This window comes from Vidua macroura, chromosome 5 (genome assembly GCF_024509145.1).
Source record: "Vidua macroura isolate BioBank_ID:100142 chromosome 5, ASM2450914v1, whole genome shotgun sequence".
Taxonomy (NCBI): Eukaryota; Metazoa; Chordata; class Aves; order Passeriformes; family Viduidae; genus Vidua; species Vidua macroura.
In genome coordinates, this window is record NC_071575.1 from 49,846,477 (window position 1) to 49,871,316 (window position 24,840).

General features: G+C 38.8%; 1 protein-coding gene across 1 annotated transcript in view; it reads right to left on the minus strand.

Moving 5' to 3' along the window:
- The window catches only part of CTTNBP2 (cortactin binding protein 2), a 73,508-nt gene extending 56,010 nt beyond the window's left edge, over positions 1-17,498 (minus strand). The window contains 2 exon segments of the mRNA XM_053978318.1: positions 9,911-10,018; positions 17,472-17,498. Of these exon segments, the coding sequence (XP_053834293.1) occupies positions 9,911-10,018; positions 17,472-17,498 (135 nt within the window).
- Between the last annotated feature and the right edge of the window lie 7,342 nt (positions 17,499-24,840).

Genomic DNA, 24,840 nt, shown 5'->3' on the forward strand with positions numbered 1-24,840 from the left:
TCAGGAAATATCACTGTTTGATGCTCTGATTATCTAACCGCCCAGACATTTATTTCTGAAAATAATACAGATTTTCATACTGATAATGAGTGTCAGCTGATAGAAGAGACTTGAGCTCTCTGGTTACTTTAAATAACCATTTCACATCTAGACTTTTTTGCATGTTCAAATTTATAGTCGAAATTCATGCAAATCAATTCATAATTCTTTGCATGGAAATCTGTCAGAAATTTTTCTGAAGTGCTGAAGCAAATCTGACTTCATCTCTAACCAAAATAGAGCACTTGAACCTTCATGCTTAGCGGTTAAAAACAAAGTTTCTTCAGCTCAATAACAAAACATACTAAAGACACAACATTAAAAGTTCTACTAATTCAATCTGTGTTTCTGTTTGAGTATTTAGATGTTCATATTTTCAAGCTATCAAAATCTCAGTTAAAATACCATCCCACATTACTGCATGGCAATTAAACTATTACCAAGCTTTACGTATTTTAATTAAAAAGTATGCAAGTTATGTATTTACAATGCCACCATCAGGCAGTCATCAAGGCTTCACAAAGGGAAAGGGCTGTTTAGCTAGTTCCACATCTTTCTGTGTAAAGTCAACCACCTCATGGATGAAGGGAAGGCAGTGGATGTAGTTTTCCTGGATTTTAGTAAGGTTTTTGATACTGTCCCTCACAGCATCCTTCTGGAAAAGTTCTCCAGAACGCTATGGAATGAGCAAGTTCAGAGTATATTGACTGAAGAACTGGCTGAAGGCTTGTAGTGAATGGGGTACATCTGGCTGGGGACTGTCATTAGCAGTATTCCTCAGGACTCAATCCTAGGGACAGTTCTCTTCCACATATTCAGTAATGATCTGGATGCAGGAGTCAAATGCACCATTAGCAAAGCTGTTGATGATACCAAACTGGGAAATGCTGTTGACTCTTTTGAGGACACGAGGCCTTGCAGAGAGGGATCTGAGGGGGCTGGCTGCCAGCAGGATCAATGTGAGTCAGCTGTGTGTGCCCAGGCAGCCAAGAGGGCAAACCCCATCCTGGGGTGGTCAAACACAGCATCACCCCCAGCTGGGCAAAAGGGGTGATGACCCCACTCTATTTAGCTTTGGAGCAGCCTCACTGGGAGTGCTGCCTGCAGTTCTGGGCTCTGCAGTTTCAGAAGGATGTGAAGGTGAGTGAATGCATCTGGAGGAGGGCAACAAAGCTGGTGAAAGGAATGTCCTGTGAGGGGGCAAGGACTCTGGGCTTATTAGATCTGGAGAAAAGGACACAGAGGGGTGACCTCATTGCTCTGTTCAGCTTCCCCAGGAGGGGAAGGGGAGAGGGAGGGGCTACTCTCTCTCCCTGAGATCCAGTTAGAGGATACACAGGAATGGTTCGAAGTTGCATCAGGAGAGGTTCAGACTGGACATTAGGAAGCATTTCTTTACTAAGATGTTTAAATGCTGGAGCAGGCTTCCTAGAGAAGTGATCAATGCCCCAAGCCTGACAGTGTTTGAGAGGCATTTGGACAATGACCTTGAAAACACACTTTATCTTTTGGCCAGCACTGAAGTGAGTCAAGCAGCTGGACTAGATGATCATTGTTCATATCCTTTTCAACTGAAGTAGTCTCTTCTATTCACATTATATATTTATCTGAGGTAGATTATGTGACTTCAGTGTTTCCAAATTATTTCTAATATTCACTGGAAGGTAAATTGTGAGAGCAATTTGCATTGCCTCCAAGAAGAATTTAATTGTTGATACTACCCATAGCAAAGAAGATGAATGAGCAAACACATTTTATTAAATTATTTTGGTTGGTAGAAAGGAATGTTCAAAAGTAAAAAACACTGGATTTTACATTTTGGATTTTATGCTGCTTGTTAAAACTTTAAAGCAATTTTTCAGCTAGAACTCCTTTTATACCATTACGATAGCAATTTTAAAATTTTCATGTAACAGCTTCTACCTTCACAATAAGTAGCTAAAATTTTACTTTGCTGCCTCAGTGCTAATTCACTATAATCATTGTTGCTCTATTTTCTCAATTTTTTCATTTATTAATAAAAATGGAACTCTGTCTGTAGTAAGAGACCTAGTGATAAGTATTTTACTACACTGCCAGAGCTTCTAAGACAGATGCCTCTCTTTGTGAGAGCAGCAGGTGGAAGGACCTGTCCACCAGTCAGAACAGCATCTAAATGGAGTGTGAGGGAGAAATGCCTGGGAATATATAAACCCAAGCACAACAAAGGTAATCAAAGCTGTGTATTTTCAAAGGTGTTGAAAAGGACTGCAATCAAATCTCTTGTCTTATTCACAATTATTTTTACAGATTATTACCATATTTTTTTGGAAGAACCAAGAACAAACCTTATACATTTCTTCTTCAGCAACACTAAATGAAGAGACACACAAACCAAGGAAAAAAGTTACGTATTCAGTTGCACTTGAGCATTGCTATCAGCGAAATTACCTGTACCATTTATTGGCATAGGGGAAATATGTGCCCTGAACTAAAAAATGGAGACTTTTGGCTAACATAACATAGATAATAGATGACCCAGTTACATTTCTCATTGTCAGCAATGTGGGTAATGATGGCAAACAGATACAACATTTCAAATAAGTCACATTTGTATAATTCACAAAGATCACAGAAATGGATAAACAGATTAACATGATGTTGTATTATTTTCTTATTATTACAAATAATGTGTGCATCTATCTCTACCCACTAGTTTATTTTAGATTATGCAGAAAGATCATACAAGGGTAGGAGAAATCAAGGCAAAGGGGAGAAAGGCAAAACAATTATCCAAATAAAAAATCAGCAGAATACTTTCAGGTAAATTGGTAGTATCGTGCCTGCCAACAATATTCAGATCTTATGCTAAAAACAAAAGGAGATTATGATCAATTTAACAGTCACTGTTGGAATGAAGAGTGAAAAGATTGTTTGCAATGCAAGGCCGCAGAGTTTTCACACTAGAAAACAAGCCTCTTAGTTTCATACTTGTGTTCTCCAGTTTTAGGAGAGACTGGAATAAAGGTATTCACCTGAGCAGTGAAGCTTAAGCTTAGTGAAGCAACACAGATATAGGACTGATTTAAGATCATTTAGGAAAAGCTTAATGACCCCATTTGGTAAACAGCAAATAACTACCACAATAAGCGATTTAACATGAGTAAAAACTTATTTTGTCAATAAATTCCAGAAGTAGCCTTTATATGTGTCAAAATACCAGGATCACTCAGATCATCAAAGTTACTTAGTCCAGGGATTTCTGCTGCCACAAGCCCAACATCTTTTGGAGAAAGTGAGACTTGGCTCCATTAGTAACAAAGCGTACACTTACATAATTACTATTACAAAAAAATGAATATAAGACAATATAAACTAACAGAAGATATAAACACGATCAAATAGGGGCAAATCAAAACTGAACATTAAGGCTGTAATAAACAACGCCTTTTCCATTAGGTTCAAAGAGCATGCTTCATTACTCTAAAACTTGAAATGAACAGATGTAGAAACAGTTTCAAACTAAATGCTATAAAAAACCAATTTCATACAATGACTTATCTGAGGTTTATCCCTATTTCATAATTTCCTTGAAAACAATTTTAAATAGCTTGCAATAGTGAAATACTAGTTTTTGACTAACCCATCCAGAAAAGTACACTAAACTCTTATTAGGAAAGTAAAAATTCTAAGCATGACCAGACACATTGGACAGGTGAAGACAAGCTATATTTAAGAGAAGAGGAAATGCATACACAACCATCGTTAAATTCAATAAATCAAGAGTAGTTAACAGATGAGCAAAGACATAATATGCAGAGATGAGCAAGGGCAATCTGCAGATTCTTAGCTCCCAAAAATTTATTACAAACTAATTTTTATGCAAAGAAATTACAATATGCAAAAATGACAATGCAAATAAGGCATTACCTGACTTCTATTTTATGGTTCACTTCTGCTACCAAGACCAACAACTGCCATCATACTGTCTACAACAATAACCTTCTGTTACACACAGCTTAACATCTTCTGCTCCTCCTTCAACAGAGTTATTTTTCCAAGATGCCTGGCTACAAAATAGGCTGCCTTACTGGCTGCCAAAAGCCTCCAAAGACACCTTCTGTGTGCTGTTACTCCATTCTGGATTCACAAGTTTCATATGCATAGGAGAAATTCAAATTCACATTTTAGATTCCCAACTTAGAACAATTACTGCAGGTAAGGGTCTATAATTCATAGTATTTGTAGCTCCTTTTGATAGATTAGACTTAATATATGTGTAATTTTTCTCCCTATCAGTCAATTTGAGAGCAACTAAATTACAAGGATTCATTCCATTTTTCCTGGTATCTCCCAGATTTCTTCCCTTCTAACCTCAAAATTCATTCTAGAAGTCTTAAGCCTTACAGTACAATTATTGCTGACTTAGTGCAGTAGTTCAGGAAAAAAAGCTTTATTCATACACAATTTACAGTTATTGTGTTGATAATAACTATTTTAATGCATAACTTTCAGCGTACAGGCAAAATTAAGTATCACCCCACGACAAGATGCAAAAGACAACAAATAACATTAAAAGAATATGGAAACTCTAACTGATAAATCCAGTTTTTTTAACTCAAAATCTCAGCCTACAGAAGGCAAAAGTCTATCTTGGCCAACTGAAGGAAGCCCTTTAGCTAGACAGGACTCACTGGTAAGCAGACAGGTCAAAGTAGGCAAGTACAGCTTGCAAGTATCTACACCTCTCCTTGCAATTATTTTTTTTCCAAGGAACAGCCTATGCATTATTGAAAGTGCACCTGAGCATGAAAGGCCACACATTTTGCGAAGAAATTCCAGTATCATTCCCAATTACCCACCAAAAATCAAACAATATTTTACAGTATACTCTTGTGATAAACTGTGATAAACTCAGAGTGGTTTAAATATTGTTTGATCTATACATATGCTTACTGAATTGCAGAAGTGGTATAGAAATACACCTACTTTTGCCAATTATTATCAAAACAGTTCATGTTTTCAATGAGATTAAAATAAAACTATACTGTTCAGTGTTTAATCATTGTGGGTCAAAATTTAAAGCCAAGTTTATTAATAAAAGCCTTCCACAATGCACAGCTCAGGACTTGAAAGCAAACTAGCTTAAGCAAAATATACAATCACCCCTTTGGGAAGAAAAAGACTCCATGTGCCTATGGTCCTGCTTTTTGGAATTAAAAAGTCTTAGGACTAGCTGCTGTCAGTTTAGCTGGCTCAGTCCAAGAGTAGTCTGTGAGGCAAATCAAGGTAAAAGTTTGGTGGAGACAAAAGGGGACAGTTTCTTCAAAAGCATGTTCCTAGTCAGAATGCTAAGGTAGGTTCATTCACAAGCAGTTCATTCACACACACTTATAACAGATATGTAAAAAATGGCCTTTATTATGAACTCCAATATCTTATAAGCTATCCAGCATTTCTGAAAAAATCTCATAATTCTAAAACAAGTGAGCCTTCTGTGATCCTCTCTTTGGGAAGACTTGTGTTAAAATACCGATTTTCTCATGCAATTGAATACTGATAGCCCAGTAATTCTAAAATGATTACCAGGAGAGCTGGAACCTGAAAACTGGCATTCAACATACTGTGCATTAGCTATAAAGAAATATTGTGCAAATCTACACAATAATCACTATAATCTCTTAAAAGCTGTATCCTCATTTTTAAATCTTGCATTTTTAGACTGTAAGATTTTTAAATAAAGCTAATAGAATGGGTCACTAAACTTGAATGTATGAGACATTGTTACAGGATGCATTAATTTCTGTCTTTTGACCTACCTTTTTCATTATATTAATATTTGTAGCTTCATTACGAAACCCTTCAAGAACTCATACTCTTTTGCTAGGACAAGTCACAAATTATCTTACATGAATTTCTACTTGGACATAATACAGAAACTATGATTTATTTGTAGCTCCATTGATTAAGCTGCACACTTGTCAAAATGCTTAGATTCAGGGAGATAAAATTCAGCCAGAACTAGCTTCTACAGCAGTGATTTAAGCTCAGAAAAAAGCTCACTAATACTGTAGTCATTTTTAATTAACCAAAAATATATCCACTGTTGGTATTGGCAGTTCTTTTAGACATTTAAATTCATTAAATTCACTAGTGATTTTTCTCAACAATCAAATAAAGTTGTTCTAAATCCATGCAATGTGGTATATTAAAAAATCTAGTATGGTAAGAATTTGCCTTTTTTTTTTGTTCATATTAAATAATATATACCATAGAAGCAAGCACACATTTTTAATTTACCATTTACCACCTAATGAAATTTACATAAGCAAATAAACGTATTTTTACAATAAACAGAAATCCCAACTGAATGGGGATTTAAAATTTTAGATTAAAAATAACCTACAAATGTTTTAACTTTATGAGACAATTACCACAAAAAGCAGTATTTAGTATTTACAATTCAATTCTTGACAGCTATTACTACCACATTAATTACTACCACATCAAATATGAGGGTCAATGCACCTCAAAAAAATCCTCTAGAAAATAAACAGTGACTGCAACCACTTTTTTTCTGGGGAAAAAAACCCAACAAATGAATGCTGTATCTGAGATCACATTTGTGGGAGGCCAGACCTGTGCTTTGATAATATGGCCACATTACCTGCACATTAGGAATAAATTATCCCCTTACTACTGGCAGACAGTTTATTTGGATAATTGAGACAGATGGAGGCAGCAGCTATAGTTAAATCTCCCTCCATTTTTAACTATATGGACACTCAATAGCAATTAATCAGCAAGTTATTTCTCATTAATGGAATAATTTTAATGATTTAAATGTTAATCTGAATCTAATTTTAATTGCAGCACAACCATGATCATGAAGCTACTAAAATACAGAAATTACAGATTCAAAAAAAGAAAAATTGTGTTAATCACTTGGTGTAGTGGTTATATTAAATCAGAGCACTAATTTAAGAGAAAGATTTACACAAAGATCCTTTGAGGTGAATCCTGATGCTCTTCTCCACAGTAAATTAACTTATGACTTGGAGAATAAACTTGGAAATTTGACTCTAAGCATCATGAAAGTCTACTTTTTCATGAAGTCTGTTGGTTTTCAAAGGGCTGAACTTGTCCAGCAACTTAAATTGCCCTGATTGATAATTACTGTAATGATTTCACACAGGAGTCAGTTGTGCATATTATAAAGGAACAATGTATTGTGGAAATGTGGAAGTAAACAGACGACATCTGCGTATTTCTTACAAATTTCTTCTTGAAGTTTTGGTTTTGTTTCAAATGTTATCTTCAAGGTATCTAAAATTTACATGAAAACCAGTGGAAACTCTACAGCACATGATGAATAAAAGGCACAATAAAAAGCATTAAACATTATACTGGATTCGATTCTTTCTAATTTATCATGTGGCACAAATTCCATTACCTTAATAAAAATCAACACTTTAGTTAGTAAACTTATCTTCCCTCCCCATATTAGTCCCCAGGATGAGCATTTAATTTAACAAGATTTCTTCACATAATCTCAAACTTCTGGCCCTTCACTTAAGAGGAAAGGAAAAATACACATTCTCTGCTATAGTGTTGGAAATTATCAGGCTCTGATCAATCATAGAAACTGGGCTTTGAAATAGCCCTGAACTACTAGTAGGATTACAGAAACCCCACAACTAGCCAACTCCTCCAACACGCAAAAACACACAAACTTTTCCTAATTTTGAAATGACCATCATCTCTTTTTGAAATACTGTTAGTCTTTTCCCTTATATGAAAATAAATTCCTTCTTGCTCTAAAGATATGCAAACTATGTATACCTGTTTGTTGCAGCAAATCAAAGTACCAAATCTGACACAATTCCACTGAAATTTTCTTGTTATACACTTTCATATTTGGCTAGCTAATTGTTTATTTTTGTGTGGTGCTTGGAGAATCCAGCTGCTAATATTGCTGACTTGTGGCTTCCCAACTAAAAAGCCAGAAGATCTAAAAAGTATCATACTACACCATATAAGCCTACAGTTCTTCAGCAGGTATGGCTTCCAAGTTTCCCAGTACTCGTACTGCTAACCAGGCAAGCTGCCAGGAAGATTTGAGTTTCACACAGATTTTGTTTAGAGAAACTAGAAATTGAGATGCAGGAGAAAAAAAACAAAAAAAAAGCCTCCAAACAAAAATATCCCACCCCCCAACTTTCAACATTTAAATAACTTATGCGAAATTGAGATACTTTTCATATTTGTCTGTGTTAATCATCAAAACCCAATGTGTACATAATAGCCATTTCAGCAGGTGCATCTGAATTTCATATAGACTTTTGTTCTCCTGGGACTGCACTATGCTGAATATTTAATGTTTAATATCATTAAATGCTTACTGCATTTTTATTTTTTTCCTTTTTTTCTCCATTTTGCATCATGCCAAATATGTTTCAATATATACTTTTTTTATATGCGTAGTAGCTTGTTCCTGAATATTTACTAGAAAAAAATTGACTGAATATTCTATTTGTATTCCTTCAAAGTTAGAAGAGACAAAAAAAAGATATTCTGGATGGGCTGTGCACACTATTTTCACTTTTACAGAACTTTAACTGGCAAACAGGGAAAATAAAATTCCTACTCCAGGGAAATGAGCTGTGAAATTGTGAAACAGCTAGATGAAAAGGCAGTACATTTCAACATATGCATATAACTGAAGGCCAAACACAAAATAACTTCAAAGTGCAGTAATACTCCAGAAAAATATTGCTCCTAGTGTCTTAGTGTCATTACAAAATGATAATTACATTTTATAAGAGAGATTTATACCTATAAAGCCTTCAGTTATTAATTCATGTACATCAATGACAGCTACTTTAAAACTCCATTTGCAACAGATGATCTGAAGACATCACAAAACAAATTAAAACTGAACAAAAATGCATTTACAATTGTTACTGTGACATTTCAAGTGGAAAATGTTCCCACACTACTTGATAATCATTATACAAACTACTAAAAATTAGCACTAGATGTATTTTATTACATTAAGGTTTTGCTTTACAATACTTGCAATACCTTGAAGAGTACAATTTCCCCTTTTTCAACCATTAAGTTATAAGTATTTTTAAACCATAGAATACTGTTTTTCCCTCAAATCTCCAGTCTGTTTGGCAGCTCTGTTAAATTTTATTTTGTTCCAGATCAACATTAAAATCATTATGGTCATTAAAAAATCATATTTTAATTAAAGTAGTTTTGTTTGTACATTTCCAATAAACTAAGTTACCTTTCAGACTGCAATCTTCTGAAGCAGAAAACTGACCTTCACATGTGCCTACCAGTAAAAATCTAACCAAATACTTGCAAGTGCTGTTAAGAGCATATATCTTGTATTTCACCTTATATTTAAAAAGGCAAACAAACAAAAAAGCCACAAAAATATTTCCCTAAGTGGATATGATCCCCTGATTTTTGTCCCTACTTCCATCTCACTGAAAATGAAAGTACTGAATAGAGTGTATGACCAAATATAGCCCATGAGAACAAATTACAAATGGACTGAATTTTTCTTTGATGTTATTCCTATCTTTCACAAATAACAGACTTTAGAATACAGAAGAATTTAAAGAGGAAGCAATATCACACGTTTTTCACTTATTTCTTTGAAATTTTGTTGGTGTTTTAGACAAAAATGACAGAATATCCAAATGGCTACAACTAAACAAGAACATATTTTGTGATTACTGAGATTTAGTCAACCAAAACTTTAAAAATCACAATTTACTCTTCCACTAACAATATTCTTTGTACAGTATAAAAGGAAGTGGGAAAAGAGAATTTCCAAAAAAGCCTAAAACCAAATCACAACAACCGAGTAACTTACCCGCAAGGCTTCAATCACAAGGTCTCGTGCTTCTAGTTCTCCTTCCATTACACTCAAAAGCATTCGCAGTTCTGGCTTGCTCAGGTTATCCACATCAAACTCTCTTGTCTGTAAGAAACAAAACACTGATGAGCACACTGACTACAATATTTACTGTAATTTTGAAACACAGATGTGTCAATATTCATCTATAGTTATCAAAAGTTGGTGTCTTTATTTGTACTATATAAAGTCAAAATTAATAGCAAATAGTCTGATTATTTTCTTGTAAGTGAAGAAATTAAAGCCCTCCCATATTATATTGTTTCAAATTGTTGCAAAGGATCAGGCCTGCAAAGTCTTGTGAATGATAAAGGTGAAATGGTAAAGTGGCTAACTTTGTGACTTTGCTCCCTTGTGCAGCTTCACAGAGGCTGAAACAATAGAACAGATGTGAAACAGCACTACAGGGAGAAAGGCAAGAGAGGGGGAAAGGATCTTAACCACAGCACACCTAATGCACCTGTGCAAACAGCTACCAAGTTACCACCACACACTGGGCTGAATGGGAACTTCTGAAGAACAATTTGTGAAAATACATGAAGTCTTATGTGCATGCTTATTTGCAGTCTCATTTGTTTGGCTGGAGGGAACAACAGATCAGATTTAAGAGGCACTAACGTTCTTAGCAACAGTATCTTTCCACTCCACAGTTATTAAGAATGGTGCAGGTCTGCCTGCTACCCTGAGCAAGACAGGAGAATGAGTTTATACTGATGAACAAAATCATTGAGCACATACTCAGTGTATACCGGGAATATCAGCACAGAATCTGCAAAACCAAATTCACCTCACAAACTTCTACAGTTCTGTAACAGGCTAAAGGTAAAGTGGATCCACTGGACGCTAATGTATTTGAATTTTCCAGAAGTTTTGGACAAGATACTGTATCCAATATTATACAGAAACTCCTATCCAAATGTATAGGAATAAAAGACACTTCATGGATAGGAAACAAACACCGTGGGTAACAATCACTCTCCAAGATGGAAACAGGTAAGCAGGGGGCACCTCTGGGACCAGCCTTATTCAAGTTCTTCATCAATAACCTGGAAAAAGGATAGAGAAGTGGCAAAGACAGCTATTTCATGTGGAAGCTGGTACATAATTCTTCACTTACAGGTGGACAACCTCATTTTACATTTTACTGGTATATAAACCCCTGGTAAACCCGCATCTCAAGTACCGCATAAAGTCTTTATCTAAAAAGTGTAGAATTGGCTAACTAAAAGAATGAAGAGAAAAGGAGTAAGTACTATATGAGTAAACACTACAAGGCTGGAAGTCTTGATTTTGCAGGTGTGGTGAGGGAAATGTTATAATATTCAAAAAATCACAAAGGTAGATGAAATTAATACAAATCTGTTTTTCACCATCCACAACACTAGCACAAGTAGGCACTTAATTTAGAAGAGGATTACTTTCAGGGAGAGAAAACCATTTTTATTCCATGTGCTAGATTCAGCTGCCCAGATTGATTTTCAATATGCTATTATTCCCTGTAAGGTAAACACTAGACTCCTAGCTACGATGTAGATGTGTTTACCAGAAAGCCCCGCAAAGCAAACACTCACCTATCTTCAGTATGAAGTAATCTGTTGCCAAATTAGGCGACCACTGTAGCTGGATAAACTGTATTTTCCCTAAAGCACATACAATCTTAACATTCAACTACTCAGGAACTTAACTTCAGTACAGAAAAATCCAATAAAAATTAAGGCAAGTACGATTTCTACTTTTTCAAGGCTAGAGGATGGCAGAACACTTGTTCTTCCCTCAGGCTAAAAGGCCATAGATCTAAAATACCCAAAAGCTGGGTCTGTGTTAGTATTACTGTGTTACACTTTTACTTTGCAGTTAAAACACGCAGAGGTGCAGAAATGGCTAGTGGAAACTCTGTGTCAGAGCTTTAGCTATTTACATGCAATATATGTTAGACTGAGATTCCTCATTTAGGTGAGTAACACAGATCAACCTCCCTGCACAAGCAGGGCCATCCCAGAGCACATGGCACAGGATTATGTCCAGACAGATCCTGAATATCTCCAGTGAGGGAGACTCCACAGCCTCTCTGGGCAACCTGTTCCAGTGCTCAGTCACCAGCACAGTAAAGCAGCTCTTCCTCACATTCAGGTGGAACTTCCTGTGCATCAGGTTCTGCCCATTGCCTTCCTATGACTGCTCAGCACCATTCAGCACAGCCTGGGCTCCATCCCCTTGGCACCTTCCCTTCAGATACTGATAAACATGGATGAGGTCCCCTTTCAGTCATCTCTTCTGAAGGCTGAAAAATTCCCTCAGTTTGTCCTCATAAGAAATGCTCCAGTCACCCTATTTCTATTAAACATAACTGTTTTGAAGATGGGCCATCCATTCTAACCAGAACTTCAGCCTGAACAACAGTTATCTCCTATTTTTGCTGTCTGGGTCAACTATTCCTGCAATCCAAAAGAAACAGCTCTTACTCTGCATGCCAATGAAGAGAAACAATCAGTTTCTCTGAAGGCTTCTTTCCAATATATGCTGCAGCAGCCTCTCACAGTGCTCCTCACAACTCTATATTATGCTCACTGATCTAAGGACACATATAAAATGAAAAGTCACTAAACTTATACAGCTCCTCATGTAATCCAGTGTCAGTAGAGTAGATTTTACCTTACTGGCTGCAGCAGTTTTCACACCTGGCACTTCTAATTACTAGATTTAATTCAGTCAGATACATGGACCACTTATCCACCATCCTTCTTCTGTGAATCACTTCACAAAACCTAATTCTTCAAGGACAGGAATTGGTTTCTTCATACAACTTCTTTTATAATAGAGAATAAAGTCTCCATTTTTCAGATGGAAAACTAATGCAGGGATTTTTTTTTTTCCAAAAATAGAAAGCAAGTAGTAGAGGGGCATCCACAAAAGTACAGTACATGTATAAAGGCAGACCTTTGTCAAAAGACTGTCCATCACAGGTGAAACATCTAAAATCTGCAATCTTTCCTAAGACATAAATGAAAACATTCTTAACAAACCAGAGACATCCTTCAACATATGGGATGCAGTGATGAGATTTTAAACTAAGCATCTGATTAAGCAATTACATAATTTTTGTTCAAGTGTAAACCTTGAACTGGAACATAACAAAAGACAGCAAAAACTAGCAGTTAAGTGTGCTCTCTGGTGATTTTTGGTTAGATATACATAAACGCAAAGAAACTTTAACAGAAAGACATTCCAACAAGACATTCAAATTATTTTTTATATTTTTAATTTTAAAAACATGAAATAAGAACTAGCAAAACCACTTCATATCTAAACAACTCTAGCATGAGGCTAAAAACACACTTACCCAAGCATCTTGTCTCCAAAAGCAGCCAAAAAGTGATGCTTTGAAATCAGGACTAGAACAAAACAAGCCCATAATGATACTTCCCAGAAATACTCTCTCAACCTCCAGCAATTTTCATCTTATTCACCTTCTGAGCCAGAAATTGTCATTTTGTATATAGCAGCTCTCAGCTGACATATCTGTTGTGAACCTGCCCCCTTGCTTTTTGAATCTTTATGTAATTTTAGCATCCACAGAATTTCACAATTATACATTTTGTGTAGAATCACCACCTTTATTGTCAATTACTTCTGTTTGATGCCTTCTCATTTTAAAGTACGAAACTGTCCACAGTCAACCCAAAGAGACACACAGAAAGAAAAAGTGCTTTTTAGGATGAAAGAGATTACCATCATTTTTCTGGTCTTGTTTATGTAAAATTTTATGCTCACTGAGGCTTTTCCCCCCACAACTTTATTTGACAGATTCTGAAATTGGAATGACTACTTTTTCCCAGTATTTTAATGTCATCTTCAAATGGTTCACTATGGATAAGCAACATCAAATCCATTCACACAGGAAAAGAGGGTGCATGGCAGTCACTGAAGATGCTACTATGTCTTCTCCCCATACAAATCTCTGAATCAGTACTCATGGAGCTGCAATATACCCCAACTGCACCAAAATACATAGTTTAAACATCTGAAATATTCTCAAGCAGAGCTGTAAAAATGTTCTAAAGACTTGAATAGATAAAGCATATGATGAAATAAAACTATCCTCCCTCTTAAACATTCTGTGCCATCTTCTGGGGATCAAGACATCAGTCACAGCAGGCTTGCCCCAAGTTCTTATTCAGATGGAGCACAACTTGGCCAAGCCACAGAAAAAACTGCTGGTTAGATCTAGAAAAGTAATCTTTTTAACATCTCCCAGTGAAGCACTAAGTCTTAGATCTCCAGAAAATAAAGACTCCATTAGTAGCTCATGGCTTATGTGGTATGGGGTATGGCTAGAATACCTGTGGCAGAGTGCCATGTTGTTAAAATTTAACCATCAACTTAACAACTATGTAACCAAGCCAGCCATTGTATTGGTTTTATAACAGAGATATGGGAATATGTTGCCCTAGAAGATATTTCATATATACAACCAAAACACAAGAGAACTTTTTCCTCTACCTCTTTCAAAATATTTGGTTTATTTGATCTGTAAGAATAAAGTACCTGAAAAACACTACTTCAGTTCTCTCTGTCTCCAAAACTCCACGTTATTCTTCCAGATCAGTTTTTTAAGGGGTGTATGTTGCCTGGTAGCAAGTGCACCAACAATAGAGCAAACCGCTAATTAGCTAAAACTCATCCAACTACCTGCATGTGCATCACAAAAACCATACAGGCAAAATGATACCAGCATTGCTAAAGATGAAAAAAGCTCTGCCAAGCTAAAAGGAAGAAAAATCCATCAACTCTGAACAAGAGAAAAAAACAAGAGGAAAAAAATTGTGAGAGATTGGTAGTGCCAATAGTTTGGTTTTGCTGACATAGCCCAGTGGATAGTACTGGCAACCTCAGGAACTAAAAATGCTGTTCATTGTGCTATCACAGCAACTGTTAAAAACTCTGCTGCCTTCAGCAGAAGCTGGAAGAGATAGGTAAAGTATAAAAGCCACAACTTTTTAGTTTTTCTAAACATAACACAGGTAAAAAACAAATTAGCTGTGAATTAATCATAAATGACCATAGGAAACAAGCTCCTTGCTCAGAAAGATTTTTAAAAGATGGACCTGGGTAATAATCCAGGACTCAGTTATGTGGAGCATAACTGAGGGCTGGAAGGGCGGGAATGGGGCAGGGAGAAGTATAAAAATTTTGCACAAGACACATAGGGAAAAGCTGTCAAAAGTAAAAAAAGAAGTATTTTCAGAAGGGAAGGGAAAGGTACATATCTACATTTATTATTAGATTTTTTTAGCTTGAGTTCTCATCAATACACAGCAGAATCCTCTTGAAGACTCACACAGCAGACTTCCCAGATAAGGTTCTAAAAATTAAAAAAGTTTGCTATTACTTATTAGGCTACATAAAATAAACTTCCAGTATATTGATGGCCCCACATCTGCCAGACCCATGAAACAACTGCACCAGAGAAACACAACCATGGTTTGTATGTTTTACAACACCAAGTATGTTTCCCAGGTACAACTCATCTGATCAAGTATAAATATCTATTTTCACTAATTCTCTTTAGTTTCCTATAGAGAACTACTCATTATGATTTGAAATGTCCCAGGAATCAGAGACAGCTTTTCTGGGACAGGCAGATTTGATACAGAACTTAAGAGAATCATCCATGCCAACTGGACTAGTAGGAGAAGTCCAGTTGTGATGCCCCAGAGTATCACATATGGGCCACTAAAGGTGAAAACCTAAAGGTGTGTGTCTTGTATGTAAGTGAGGTATCTAATGGTACCAGCTATGCAAGCCAGGTACCTGATGTCCCTTTATTTCAATGGAGTAGAATCAGCCCAGTCAAACAAACAAAAAAGCTATTCAGCTAACCACCAGCAGAACTATTTGCTCATGGCTCCACTGACTGTAATACGATATTAATAAGATGTAATAAGATATTAAATACGGTGCATACACATAGACACCTAAATTTAAGTGTCTTGTATGTCTTCTCATACCTTCAAGAGCCAGCTGCCTAAATCGCTTCACTCAAAACCAGTGAAGTTCACAAACCTGTTCCTAAAACAGGTTATTCCTTCTAGCCACTTACTTCACCCCACTAACTATAAAGGAAGTGGGTATGTGGTAAAATGAATCATAGCCCTTTTCTAATATGGAAAACTGCCAACAGAGAGACTGCTAAAAGAAGTAGTTATAATATCCACATAGTATTCATGAATACTTCAAGGAAAACCAGAGTTTATTGCTTTGCCTGTGGAAGGCTTGTTCTTTAGTCTGAAACTAAGATAAGAATCTGTGATCCCCTGCTTCACCAGAAATTATCTGATGTAAAAATACATGTCCATTTCACACCACATCCAAGATGAACTTCAGAAGATACAGCATTTAGGAAATTTTCTTAGTAACAGAAACAGGTATAAAAGCAGAGAAATATCTTTCAAGGAAAAGCAATGTCATTGAATTTGCTCCGCAACTAATATGGATTTTTTTGCTGAAGAGAATATCATCTGATGTTAACATTCTAATAAAACTCATAAAATTTCATAGTCATACCTAAGGGATCATGAGGGTTCTGTATATGCATTTAATTATAACATCCCTTAGCTCAATGACTTTTATTGGATTGTTCACCACAAAAAGTTACCCACTTATTCTGCCCTCCTCAAGCACACCTCCCCAGCCTTCTGGGTTTCTCAGAAGGTTTTCTTTAAATAGTGTAGGGGAGGTTTTGGTTAGCTATTGTGGGCTTTCTTGGCTTCAGCCAACAGCAAAACTTTTAACAGTTTCAACATTAACTACAAATATACCTCAGAGGTGGGAAATTTGTTTTGGAAACAACAACAAAAAACCCCCAACCAACCAGCCCCCAACCCCTAAAAAATTACTAAGACATTGACCTTTATACATACCCAGATATTGTCGCAGCTGTTAAAACATTTCGGCAATCTATTAAAAGCCACAAAGATACTTCACCATTTTTTAGTTCAGTGCAAGTTAGGCTTCTATAAAAATTGAGGCCCACAAATCTTCTATAATCATGTTTCAATTCTTAGATTTAATGGGCAATTTCTATTCAGCAAGTTGCTTTCAAGTAAGTCACTTGTAAGGCAAATAGTATATGATTAAATATAGATATGGGTACACACTGTCAAAGCTATCTCTGTTTTCCAGGATTTTACACCTTACTTTGTGCTATAAGAGAACCAAAACACAATGCCCAAGAAAGCTTCAACTCGTATATAATTTGTACATACCAGTACATCTTCTCTAAGCCTACTTGACAGCTTCTGGTTTATATGTTCAAGGATTATTCAGGTGTTTAAAATCAATTGTTTCTTTTCATGGGTAGGAGTAGGTGCACAACCAGACTGCAAACTGCTGTCTTCCTGAGATCTTTCCTTCCCATCCCAATTTCCATCTCTATTCCTATCTTGGTATATCCCTTCCGAGGCCAAAACAATGCTTACACAAATGAAGTCAAAGCAGTTGGGAAAACAACAGAACTTACTGCATCCATCAGCTTTACACCTCCCATGCCACTTTCACGTATCTGGCTCAGAATTTTCACCTCTGCACTTCACCTCTAATAACAGACAGTGTGACAGTCCACATTTGGAGGAGAAAGGAACATATACAAAGTGGACTGCATTCAGTGGCTTTCTTTTCTCATCCCCAAAGATCTTCACAACACAGGAAGAGAAGATGTGCTGCAGGTTGTGGAGTAGAAGGCATAGATATGGCAGTGCTGTAGTTTGGAGAAGGGGGAGGAGAGGAAGAAAGGAGGTTTGAAGTGTCACTGCAAGATGGATCAAGACCAATCTCTCACCACAGAGAAACAGGAGAACTAGAACAGACAGAACTGCGCTGTCTCTACACATCACCTACATGCTGAAACACAATGGCATCACACATCTGAATGGAAGAAAATAACTTATCTGAATGATAATGCAACACTGTAAACTTCTATTCAGATGAAAACAGGCTTGCTAAATGGTCCTTTTGTAAGTGACCATTTTTTAGGATGTAATTTCCTGTAAGAGAAATTTGATTTTCAAGGCTATGGTCTCATTTTCTACTACTTGCAGTAGTTTTCAGATAAGAATCTTTCCAACTGATCTAAATCAGCCTATATAATTGATATGATCAAGCCATTTAGCATTTCACTATATTGACCAGAATGGCAGTTCTACTACGAATATTCTTACAGATCAATAAATAGTGAATACACCAAGCTAGGCATAAAATACCCCACAATGTCACCACAAAGTATCATGGAATTTCTCAGGGATTTTTTTTTTTTTTTTTTTTTAATTTTTTTTTTTTTTAGTATTGATAGTTTTCAATGTAGTGTAACTTTTTTGTACTGTTACATGACCCACAGCAACCCAGAGTGATCCTCTGGGTTATGCACACATTCTCAGTGCAATTTTGTAGCAACATCTTACTCTAGTGGAGTCAAGATTCCACTCTATCAATATCCACTATACATACAGCTTTACAGACAGCAGAAGGTACTGTCTTTGAGGGGAAAATAACATTTATGCTTTTGATCACTGGTCAAGCAAAATAAAATCCAGAAATTTTACTGAATAATTTCAACAGAATTCATGTTTGATATAACAGGCTTTTCATAGGCTTTGTTAAATATACACTGAAGCTAAAGTGTGTGACAAGCCAACCCTTTCTGCACAGCAGGCTGATGTTCAATATTTCAACAAAAAGACTGTCAAATTGCGTTATTTCTTGCTATTATATAATCATTATTGGTAGACACTAGGCAGATGGAAGTCATTCAATGATGTTTTAAAACACACACATATGTTTTCTCTCAATTCTAGTCCAAGTTGCATCAACACAATATTTCAGTGACTTCAATGCAATCATGCTGAGCAGGTATGAAAAAGGACCAGAACCACTCCCCTGCCATTTTTGCCTGTCATCCTTACCACCATAAAAATACCAATATTTTGTGGGAAAGAAATGATGGGCTCACCAGATGCTGTGCTTTATCCTAGGAAACTCAGAATAACAAGATTAACAACTTTGTTCCTAAATGTAACACACTATAGAACAGCCTAGGCTTTTTCAGTCAAATTCCCTGGTGAACGTAAAGCACTTCCCCTCCTTTTCTACAGTGCTTTTAAAACCTCTTTACTTTCCAGTGATGTTATTGATAGTGTATCAATACACAAGAACAGTATTTAGTATCAAGAAACCCTATTGTATTGTCCTGTGCCACACACCTTCTGCTTACAGCATAAAACTTGCACATTAACACGTTACCAATACAATACTGTTTCTTCAGAAAAAAACCCAGAAAAGCTCACACCTTTTTACTGCACCATTTGTGCAATCAGAATTCTGACAACTAAAAAAAAAAAAAATATATATATATATATATATATATATATATAAAACAGAACAAAACTAAATCCCCAAAAACCCCTAACCTAAAACTGTACTGAAAACAATATTTTGTTATAAGTTGAAGTTTAGTGTGACTTATAAAATAGTCATCTGAATGATTATGGTCATCCAAAAAGTAAGCAAGATGATCCAGTTCATAATTCTCTATCTCCATTTTAAAGACAGAAAATAAAAGTGATTCATACTAACCCTTCAAAATAATTATTTAAATATTATAAACGTATTTTTTTAAATTTTCATTGCACAGAGGTTTTCTTTTTATTTTCCTGTACAAGAGATAAAATTAACTAACAATAAAATGCTTATACTGGTAAGGAAAAAAACATAAAAGGAAAATTAATGACTGAAGGCAAATTAAAAAGGAAAGCAATAATTTAAAAATATTTTGTTATTGCTCAAGTATAGCTAATATTTTTGTTAGGGAAAAACACACAGTTTACATCCTAGCATCTCTTCACTTTTAAAAGCATATTTTAGAATGAGTGTGCAGTGGAGAGCTAGCCCTCCTACCTTTCACAATGAGAACACCAAATTGCATGAGTGGCTCCATTGCCTAACAGTGCAATATTGAAGTGCTAGTTGATTACAGGCTACTTGTTTGACATTTTAAAACTGAAAATTAAGGCAGTATTAATATAAATATACTAAAGAATTTAGTATAAATTCTTGAAATTTTGGTGAAAAGCTGGGCTTTAAAATAGTTAAGCTTGCTTTTAGTAATTCTTACCTTAATATTCATTTATGCCATGGTTATATCATTGTTTTAATAGACAGTGATGTTATAAATATGCACTGCCTAAGGTTTGCTTTTTTAAAGGAAAACTGAATTTCCACAACACTGCAGATTTTAAGACACACAAGGACAATTACATACACAGTTGGAACAAGGTTTCAGGTAAGAACTAGTGCCTGTTTGGAAGTAAACAAGATAATAACAAATAAAATGCTAGCAATAACCTAAATTTCAGAGAAACTACTGCCCCTCCCTTCGGGAGTCATCGCCTTCAGGAACGATCCCAATCACAATGGGCACCACCGCGGTTTTACTGCCCTGAACTTCGCATGTGGCTACGAGACCGAGCAGCTCCAGCCTGACTCTGGACCTGCGGCTGTCAGCCAGGCGAGTACCTAGGGCTGGTTCGCCCGGGAAGTCCCCAGACAGGCTGGACCACGTCAGGTCTGGGATGCGCCGGGAGAGGGAGAGCCGCCGGGCTGATAGAGGTCTGCCAGAGCACGGGCGAGGAGCCGCGGCCCAGCAGAGAGGCAGACCGCCCGAGAAGACGAGCCTTGCAGCCTTGCCTGGGGTCGCGCGGAGCAGGAGAGAAGAGCCCAGCGCTGGCCCAGGGGAACGCAGCCTCCCCATGACACCGCTTTAGCCATCGGCTGGCACCGCACCGCATCCCTCCGGTCTCCCTCCCAGCCGCCTCACCCACCCGCAGCGAGGACACGCCGGCAGGGAGGGCGTTCTCCTCGGCTTTTGAGGATATTTTAAGCGGGGAGCCAGACCCTGCCCCTGGGGCGCGGGTCCTGGGAAGCGAGCCGTCTCCACACACCCGATGCTCGGGACGGGGACATGGGGCGGGGGAAAAGGACGGTCGGTGCCTCTGCGCCGAAAACGCCTCACGAGAGGCAGGCGAAAGCCAAGAGCCTTACGGGCCCGGCAAAGGGCTAAAGAGCAACATTTTCCCCCGCCCCGGTCTGACAGGTCCCCCCACCCCAGCCGCTGTCAGCACCTCAGCCCTCGCGGAGAGCCGGGGCGCAGCCTCCTCGCTGTGCGAAGCAGCGGGAAAGGGGGGTGGGTGCGGGAGAGGCGAGACGGGAGCGGAGCCCCCTCCATGCCCCTCACGGGCGCCGCACGCCGTTCCCCGCGCCGGAGCAGCGGGAAGGAACAATGGGGGAGAGAACCCACCGCCCCCGCTGAGGGAAGAGGGAGAGCCGCAGGGAAGGAGAGCCCGCGCCTCTCTCTGTTCTTGCCCGGGGCGGGACGGGGCTCGGCGGCAGCGGGTTCCACGGCGAACCCCGTCCCGCCCCGGGGGAGAAGGAGGGCGGAGGGACGGAGCGGTGGAGGCAGGTCTCCAGGCACCGCTTCGTCCCAGCCCCATGGGGAAACCCTCCTCGCGGCGGCTGGATCGCACCCCCCGTCTCCCACCAGGCCGATTACCGCTGCCGTGGCCGCCGAGTCCTCCCGCCCGCCAGAGCCGGGCTCGCCGCTCGCTCCCTCCGTCGCCATCTTCCCGCTGTATCGGCTCCGGCGCGGAGCGCGGTGCGGAGCCCAGTGGCGGAGCCGCCGCCGCCAGGCGCTTAACCCGCTCCCCGCCGGCAGCGATCCCGCCGGGAGCGGGGGCGCTTAACCCCTGCGGCGCCGCGCAGGCGGGGCTGCCGAGCCGAGCCGAGCCGCCCCCTGCGCCGGCAGAGGCGAGCGACTCCCGCCGCCGGGCGCTCGGGCTTCCCCACCCACCCGCTCCCTGTCCTCCATACGGCGGCCCGGAGACAGGCGCAGGGGGAGCGGGACCTCGCCGCGGGCGGCCGGCGCGCAATGGTGGCGGAGGGGAGTGTCTCCGCTACCGCGCTACCCGGGCCCCACGCACGCATCGCTCTCCTCCCCACCCACCCCCGTGGTTTAGCAGCAGGAGAAGGAAGGGAAAGGTTGTGGATGGGACGAAAAAATAGGGAGTTGCAGTGGGTTGGCTTACCTGATCCGTGAGACCTTTAAACCAGCTGAAGTCTTTGAGGGAAGGGCAACTGTACCTCTTCCTTGCTGGGGTGCTGACTGGAGGAGTCACCTCTCCCTCCCCCTTGCCCTGTGGAGAGGTTTGGGGGAACATTCTGCCGCCGGCCATTGCTTGACTGGCTTATTTTCAAGGCATGTTTTCAGACCTTGTGTGAGGGTGGACACTCAGCCAGGCCCAGTGTTTTGGCACCTCTTAGATGCGGTGCTGAAGCCCATCCTGACCTGCGGCTGCCCTTTGCCATTCCAGGTGGGTATGGAAGCCAAATCCTGTACAGAATTCCTTCCAGAGGAAGGTTCTGGCAGCTGAGCTGAACCCGCTACCATGAAGAATCAGTGTTCCCCGCCCAGGAGCACCCCGCACTGCCCCTCTCCAGGGGATGTTCCTCACGGTCTTCCCGGCAATGGGGACCTACACCAAAACCAAATCTACGTGTACTGCCCTGTGGAACCAATTTATCTATTATAAGCTGAATTTGCAACACTGTTTACTCTGCAGCCACACAGAACTTCCACCACCAGCAGGCTCCTTTGAGCCTTGCCAGGCATCCTGCTTTCACAGGGCTGCCTCAAGTCTGCTGAACTAAATCCCTTGACACCAGGACCAGAAATGGGCTGATGCCTTGATCAAAGACAGCATGTTCTTCTATGCATGCTGTAACTAAGGATGGAAGTAAACCCATACATGAAATTTTTCTCCTTTACATTACCAGAGGTGAACTGTGATTAGTAGAATAAACTCCACTTGTAAGGTAAATGCACACTGAATAGAGCAAGGAGAAGGCAGTGTATCCAATCCACTACAGGGTACATAAAATCGAGTTAAACAGATGTTTTCTGGTTTAGGGCTTGTTTTTTCTTTCTCCTTAAAAATGAGCTCTCCTGCTCAAGTTTTACATTTTTATAACTGTAGTGTGTGCTCACATCCCTTCTATCACTGAAGCTAAGCTACATTGATGACACATAGCCTAAAAAACTTGTTTTTCTCGGTTCTCAGCACTCTAATACCATTTAACTTGTTTAGGACAAATTGTTGCTTGCCTTCTTTATTGACAGCAAAGTAACATACATTACTCATAATTATTATTTATATAAATTTGGAAGATTATTTGGTGCTTTGCCATCAAGAAATGCAACAAAAGTAATTTTTTTTCCTATGAAATCTGTCATGCTCCTCTGTAAAATGGATTAAAATACTAAAGTTTTTAGAATTGCTTGAGGATATCTTTCTCTTACTGATTCCTGTCTACCATTATCATGCCAGTATTTCCAGTATTGTGTTAGAATCATCTGCTGTCCCTCACAGTTAGTTATGTGTCTCTGAGTTGGTGCAAAGCATGAACACAACATACTGTGTAAATACCATTTTTAATGCCATATATGTCAGAACAATGATGTAGCAAAGACTGCACCATTTATCTCTTGCTCTGCTGAGATCATAAACTGGTTTAGCTGATATTTTATCAATTACCAAGTGTGCACTTATCAAAATAACAATGAATATTATATTAGTCATAGCTTGCCATTTCAGCCTTGAGAACTGATATCTCTTTCCTCATCTGAAGATAAATTTAGAATGATTTCTGAGAGAGATGGGAGTGCTCAATCTCAGCCAGCAAAAAATTAATAGAATAGATGGACCAGCAATACTTCAGTTAAAAGCCTATCTCCAGACAACTAATATCCAGCACATCATCCAAGTGCTGGAAATAGTTTGACCTGCTGTTATGGTCAAAAAGATGACAGATATGCTTTTGAAGGAGGAGTGATCTAGGCTTCTTCTTTATGTCATGAAACGAATTATCACAACATTTTGAAAATATTACTGATGTTTGTAATGGTATGAGACTATACTGCATGTTTGTGTTTTCTTCGCTCTTTCCCCTAACAGCAGCAACAAGGCTTATGGTTGGCATGAGAGCACTAAAATCCAAATTAGATATTGCCAGTCACTACTGGGAGTAGATTCTTCTGCTGCACAGCAACCACTGTGTTATCAGTGATGGTGGTATGGTCCAAATGTCTTTGAGGTTTTGCTACATGAAGAACACCTTCACACTGGGGATCATCTTCAAAGTAGGAGATGTTTTTTTCCTTGATTGTTTCTACATCACTGGACAAGATCTTAGTTATTCTCTGGTTATTTGTCTTATGCTACTGACATCCTCTCCCAGAACCAGCTCTAAATGCACAGTAATACAGCATCTACACACATTATGAATGACTTCAAAGTGAGGGACAGCATGACTTCATGACTGCTGTCATAGTGCATGGTCATTTCTATGCCTTCATTATACAGGGAAAAACATCTCTTTAATGCATGTGTAAGTCAGAGCCCTTCTAGGAGAAGAAATTACCTCTGCTTTTACAGACAATTTTCTCACTACAGTAAGGCAAAGGAATTCCTTCTGTCAGAGGAAGGTGCTCACTGTTTTACTATTAGCATGTATCTGGCAAACTGAATGCAATTAACTGATTTTTTGCTGTTGCAGTTTTATTTGGCCTGAGTAACATAAAGAAAAGCCCAAGCCTAGGAGCAGGCCTTAAGTGTATTTCTTTCCTAGGATTAGAGAGCTGGCATAAAGCAGTGGAATGTGTCCACACCTTACAGGATGCAGCTGCTGAACTGAATGGTGCTTATTCCCTCCATTAGTACACAACTGCAGTGACAGAAAATGCCTCCCTTGGTTTTATGACAGAGAAGCAAATTGTGTGTCTCAAT